At 67.7% G+C, this 5,693-nt stretch overlaps 1 protein-coding gene across 1 annotated transcript in view; it reads left to right on the forward strand.

Moving 5' to 3' along the window:
• MAP7D1 (MAP7 domain containing 1) overlaps positions 1–5,088 on the forward strand; it is a 14,795-nt gene extending 9,707 nt beyond the window's left edge. The window contains exons 6-18 of the mRNA XM_042015516.1: positions 206–316; positions 1,757–1,879; positions 2,009–2,151; positions 2,271–2,404; positions 2,497–2,846; positions 2,923–3,097; positions 3,163–3,322; positions 3,591–3,695; positions 3,818–3,871; positions 3,947–4,031; positions 4,116–4,233; positions 4,306–4,496; positions 4,570–5,088. Coding sequence (XP_041871450.1) covers positions 206–316; positions 1,757–1,879; positions 2,009–2,151; positions 2,271–2,404; positions 2,497–2,846; positions 2,923–3,097; positions 3,163–3,322; positions 3,591–3,695; positions 3,818–3,871; positions 3,947–4,031; positions 4,116–4,233; positions 4,306–4,496; positions 4,570–4,580 — 1,760 coding nt within the window. The 3' untranslated portion in view covers positions 4,581–5,088. The remainder of the gene's footprint in view (positions 1–205; positions 317–1,756; positions 1,880–2,008; positions 2,152–2,270; positions 2,405–2,496; positions 2,847–2,922; positions 3,098–3,162; positions 3,323–3,590; positions 3,696–3,817; positions 3,872–3,946; positions 4,032–4,115; positions 4,234–4,305; positions 4,497–4,569) is intronic.
• The last annotated feature ends 605 nt before the right edge of the window (positions 5,089–5,693 follow it).

Genomic DNA, 5,693 nt, shown 5'->3' on the forward strand with positions numbered 1-5,693 from the left:
TCCAGCATCTCCTGCCCCAGTCTGTGCCATATCCCTGGATTCTAGCATCTCCTACCCCGTTCTATGCTGTGTCCCCGGACTCCAGCATCTCCCCTGGTCCTTCCACTTCCGCCCCAGTGCCCTGGCACGGCCGTGCATGCTGCATGTGGGGGGCCTGGCCCCGGCCCCGGGACCTTAATGCCCTTGTGTCTTTTCCCTCCTCCAGGTGCGAGCCGGTGCTCGGTGTCCGCTGTAAACCTCCCCAAACACGTCGACTCTATAATCAACAAGCGGCTCTCCAAATCCTCCGCCACCCTCTGGAACTCTCCCAGTAGAAGTAAGAGCCCTTTGCGTTTGCCCCAGCGCAGGGGGCACAGCCCGGCCCCCGCCCAGCGCTGGGGACCCCCGAGGCCAGGGTCCCCCATCCCCAGGTGTCCGCGGAGAGAGGAGAAGCCGTTTGCTGTTTGCGGGAGGAGGCTGGAACCGGCCGGTGGCTCCTTGAGGCTGTGTGGGCTGGGAGGAGAAGAAAGAAGAGGAGGAGGAATGGCTGGGTGGTGGCAGCCCCGTGGGGCGCCAGGATGGGGATGGGAGCCTGGCTCCCTGCCTCAGGGCAGCTCCAGTGGGTGCCAGTGCACCCACAGAGGGGCTGCCTGTCACTGGCCCTGCTGGGGCTGGGCACAGTGCCGGTGTCCCCGCAGGCTCCTGGGGCTGGGTGCCACAGAGCTCTGTGGCCATGGTGCTGCAAGGTCGTCCTGGCCCTGGGAGTGCTGCCCAGGGCTGCAGCCATGCCGGAGGGATGTGTCCAACAGAGGGATGTGTCCAGTGCCGGGGCTGCTGTTGTGTTTCAGGGTTGCCTGGCGATGGGCGCCTTCCCGGATGGGTATAAATAGCCAGAGCAGCTGACGCCGGTGGCTGCGGTGACGCAGGCAGCTCCCACCGCCCTGTGCTGGGGCTCAGCCCAGGGACAGGCACCTGGGGGCTGTCAGCAGTGCCCGGGTGGGAGCAGCATCTCCCTGGGCCGGTGCCAGACCTGCCATCCTGTCCCCCCGCAGCACCCATGGCTTTGTGCTCTCCCCTCCCGGCAGCTGGTGCTGCCCCTGGCATGATGCCCAGTGGAGAGGGGCAGAAGGGCCCTGTCTCCATGGGTGCTTCCCATGCGCCGTGGGGTGTTTGGTGACACGTGCTGCAGGGCAGCCGGTGGCAGCCCCGTGCCCATCTGAGCCAGCTGTGTGGTCGGGCATCGCCGTTCCGTGAGTGCTGTGAGCCTGGTCTGGCTCCTGGGGCATGCTTGGTGATTCAGCACAGCTCCCGCAGGATGAGGGCACACTGTGGGGCAGCTGGCACGTGCCAGAGCCTTGGTCACACAGGGCAGGAGCACAGAGGGATGCCATTGCTGGGCACAAGGAGAGGGCAGAGTGGAAGGGCTGCTGTCATCAGCGTGGCACCCAGCACCACTGGTACACGGTGACTGTGGTGTCCACAGGACACAGGGATCCCACTGTCATCATGCCACAGCGCCGTCCCACAGGTGCCCAGCCGCCCGCGCATGCTTGGGCCCGCATGACCCTTCATCCTGCTCAGCTGTGTGAGGCAGTGGGGACCCTTCCAGCTGCCTGGGGTCGTGGGGACCCCTCCCCAGCACGTCCAAGCTCTGGGCATTCCTGAAACTGTGCATGCGCCATGGTACTGCTGCAGACACATGGCTGCTCCCTCCCAGCGGTGGCAGGACTGGGGTCTGAAGGTTTGTGGCGCACTAATGGCCCCTGTTCCTCCCCAGACCGGAGCCTGCAGCTGAGCCCGTGGGAGAGCAGCATCGTGGACCGGCTGATGACGCCCACCCTGTCCTTCCTTGCGCGCAGCCGGAGCGCTGTGACGCTGGCTGGGAATGGCAAGGAGCAGGGTGAGCCCCCAGGGGTCAGGGACACCCGGGTCCTGGCACAGGCAGGGAACCGGGATGAGGGAGTCTGTAGTCAGTGGGGAGCTGGAATTGGTGCTGGCTCTGTCCTGACCATGGTCACTCCTCTCCCAGTGCCTGTGTGTCCCCGCTCAGCCTCTGCCAGCCCCCTCAGCCCCTGCCACAACCACCGCCTGCCACACCGCTGCTGGGAGCGCCGGAAGGCGGCCGCTGCCAGCCCTGATGTGACGCCGCGCCGCAAGACCGAGCCCTCGCCCGTGAGTGCCACCTCCCACGGGACCCTGGGTGCCAGGGCAGCTGTGGGACACAGCGTGGCTTCCGGCCGAGCCCAGCACCCAGCGCTGACACCATTTCTGTCTGTCCTTGGCCGGGGCAGAAGAAGAAGGAGAAGAAGGAGAAGGATCGGGACAATGCCAAGGAGCGCAGTGCCCTGTCCCGTGAGCGCAGCCTCAAGAAGCGGCAGGCACTGCCGGCAGCACAGCCCCGGCTCCTGCCTGCGGCTGACAGCAGGTCAGGACCTCCTACCCCGAGGCTTCCCAGCCCCTGACCCCACCCGGGGGCTGCCCCAGCCCCACTAACACGGTCTGTTGCTCTGTTTGCAGCCCTGGCCCCAAGAACCGTCCCTCATCCCCTGCCGTTCCCAAGAACCGTCCCTCGTCCCCTGCCACCCCCAAGAACCGTCCCTCATCCCCTGCCACCCCCAAGAACCGTCCCTCGTCCCCTGCCACCCCCAAGGCCCGGCCGGCGTCCCCCAGCCCGGCCCTCAGCTCTCCCCACAAGCCACCCCTGCCTCGAAGTGCCCATTCCTCCCCCAAGGTGCGGGCCAGGGCCCGGGAGGAGCGGGGGGAGCAGGAGAGCCAGGCGAAGGTGCGGGAGAGGATGGAGGAGGAGCGGGGTCTGGCACCCCCGGCCCTTCCTGAGCCCCCCAAGGTGTCCGCAGAGCCGACAGCAGGTGGGTACAGTGTGGCCAGGGAAGCCGTGAGGCTGGGAGAAGCCAGAGCAGCCCTGACGCTGCCTGCCTCCCCCAGCACACCCAGTCCCTACGGCCCCCGGCCCTGTGCCGGCCAGCCCCCCAGCCAGACCCTCCGCCGGCACCACGGACCGGGAGGAGGCTGCCCGGCTGTTGGCAGAGAAGCGACGCCAGGCCCGGGAGCAGCGGGAGCGGGAGGAACGGGAGCGCCGGGAGCAGGAGGAGCAGGAGAGGTGGGTGTTATCCCCCTAGCCCCCAGCCCTGGCCTCCTGCCGTGCTAAGGGCTCCCTCCCCGCAGGCGGGCGCAGGAGGAGCGGGCGCAGCGGGCGGCTGAGGAGCAGAGCCGGCGGGAGGCCCTGGCACGGCAACGGGAGGAGGAGCGGCGGCTGCAGGAGGAACGAGAGGCCCAGGAGAGAGCCCGAGCCGAGCGAGAGGAGATGGAGCGGCTGCAGAGACAGGTTGGGGTGACAGGGTGTGGAGGAAAGGGGCTGCAGGGGATGGGGGGACAAAGGCAGGGATGGAGGGGGAAGGCAGGGATGTTCTTCTGGGGGATGAATGGGTGAGAACCAGCCCAGCGCCTCAAGGCCCAGGGTGGCAGGAGAGAACATGGGGCAGGGCTGTGCTGAGCTGTCCAGGCAGCACATCCCATCAGTCCCTGCCCTGGTCCTTGCCCCATCCCATCCCTCCCTGTCGCATCTCATCCATTCCCCCTCTGCTGTGACACAGAAGGAAGAGGCCGAGGCCAGGGCACGCGAAGAGGCTGAGCGGCAGCGCCTGGAGCGGGAGAAGCACTTCCAGCGTGAGGAGCAGGAGCGGCTGGAGAGGAAGAAGGTGAGGGTGGGGGGCTCCTCCAGGCAGGGGCACAGCAGGTTTTTCCCTGGAGGGATCCTGCCTGGCACCAGGGGCAGATCTGGGTGGCCAGGGCCCCTCTGTGAGCCCCTCTGTGACTGCAGCGCCTGGAGGAGATCATGAAGAGGACGCGCAAGTCGGATGCAGCAGACACCAAGGTGGGAGCCTGTCGTCTGTCCCGGGGCACAGGGAACTTGGGGCACTCTACAGAGCCCTCCTGCCCCTGCCCGCAGACCCTCACAGCTCTCCTGTCCCTGCAGAAGAAGGAGGACAAGAAGGTGGTGAATGGGAAAGCAGCTGAGCAGGAAGATGTCCCAGGTGTGTGGGCACCCCAGGATCCTACTTCCCCCAGCCATGGTCTGGTCTGGGCCATGGCTGAGCCAGGTTCTGCCATGTCCTCAGGCCGCGAGAAGCACCTGGGGCCAATCCCGAAGGCAGAGGAGCTCCCGGAGACAGAGACCCCAAGCGCAGGGACACCAGGGGGAACGAAGGCCTTGGTGGGCGAGGGGCTGCAGCCAAGGTGAGCACGGGGACACTGGGGGTGCCGGGGGGCAGCGGGGCTGGGGCTGAGCCCAGCCCTCCCATCCCGCAGCTCCAAGGAGGCAGCGGCCCTGGTGAATGGCGTGCAGCCCAGCAAGCATGAGAACGGCTTCTCGGGCACCGAGGGCTCCAAGGAGCTGCGGGATCTCTCCCACAACGGTGGTAGCCCCGGCAGCATCATCCCCTTCGGCGACAAGGAGCCTTTCCTCAAGCAGGCCGTGGTGAAGCCCCCGCAGGTGACAGGTGAGCAGCGGGAGGGGTGTGGGGGGACGGCGCTGTGCGTACCTCAGGCTCACACTGCTCTCCCCACCCGCAGAGGTGCTGTGAGGGCCTGGCCGATGTTCCCAGGGGCCACTGCCCGTGCCGTGACCCTGGCGGCGGCCCATGCAGACCCGTAGCTGTCATCAGAACACGACCCTTGCTGCTCCTCCCGGGCGCCCGGGGGCTGTGGGACCCCGGCAAGGACGCCTGGCTCCTCTCTTTGTTCTCGTTTTTATTTCGTTTTGTTGGGTTTTTTATTTTAAATATGCACCTTATCAGACTGACAGCCCACCCTCGCAGCCTGCCGGAGCCGCCCCAGACGTGTGGTGTAATGATGTAGTTATTTAACTCGCTGGGTACAACGTCTGTGAATACTGTAAATAGAGCCGGCCGGGCGTGGGGATGCTCTGGGGGGCTCGGGGAGGTGGGGGTCACAGCTCCTTGTCCCCACATTCCCCCGCATGTCCGTGTGTCCGGTATCCCCGGGCCCGGCCGGCACCACGCTGCTCTGTGCCCTTGTGACAGTGTTATGCATCCAGACAACCTTTGACAACAATTAAAAGTGGACAATGCCCTCGGCGTGCCTCTCTGAGTCCGGGGAGGGGACTGGGCGGGTCCGTGCCCGCGCCTCGGTGCTGGGCAGGGCAGGGCAGGGCAGGACAGGGCTGGGCGCTCTGCCGGCCCCCACAGCAGCGGGGCAGCTTCGCCCCCGCGCCCGGCCGAGCCCCCAGCGCTGCCCACTCCATCAGCTCCGTCCCGGCGATGGGTGTGAGGGGCCTCATCCCTGCGGTCCCACCTGCAAGCAGGGCCCTGTCCGAGGGCTGCCCCTCCCCTCCCGGGCCCTCAGGAGCCGCACGTGGGACAAACCGGGAGCCCGCACCGTTAGGGCTGGACGAGAGAGGCCCCGCAAGGCCCCTTCGGCGAGGAACCGCGCCGCGCCCGCCCACACGGCGGAGGACGCCAGGCCAGGCCAGGCCGGGCCGGGCCGGGCCCCGTCACCACCCCCTCCGCCATTTCCCGCCCGCGGTCCCGCTCCCCGCCGGAAGGGCTGCGCGCATCGCCGCGCCATGGGCGGAGGCGGAAGTGACGGAACGGCGTGCGCAAAGCCCGCCGGGAGCTATAGTGCGGCGGAGCAGCCGGGCGGGGAGCGCGCAGAGTGGGCCGGACTACAGCTCCCGG

Source organism: Corvus kubaryi, unplaced genomic scaffold, assembly GCF_017639235.1.
Source record: "Corvus kubaryi isolate FWS band 111438036 unplaced genomic scaffold, C.kubaryi_AGA036_p1.0 split3-37304, whole genome shotgun sequence".
In the NCBI taxonomy this organism is placed as follows: domain Eukaryota; kingdom Metazoa; phylum Chordata; class Aves; order Passeriformes; family Corvidae; genus Corvus; species Corvus kubaryi.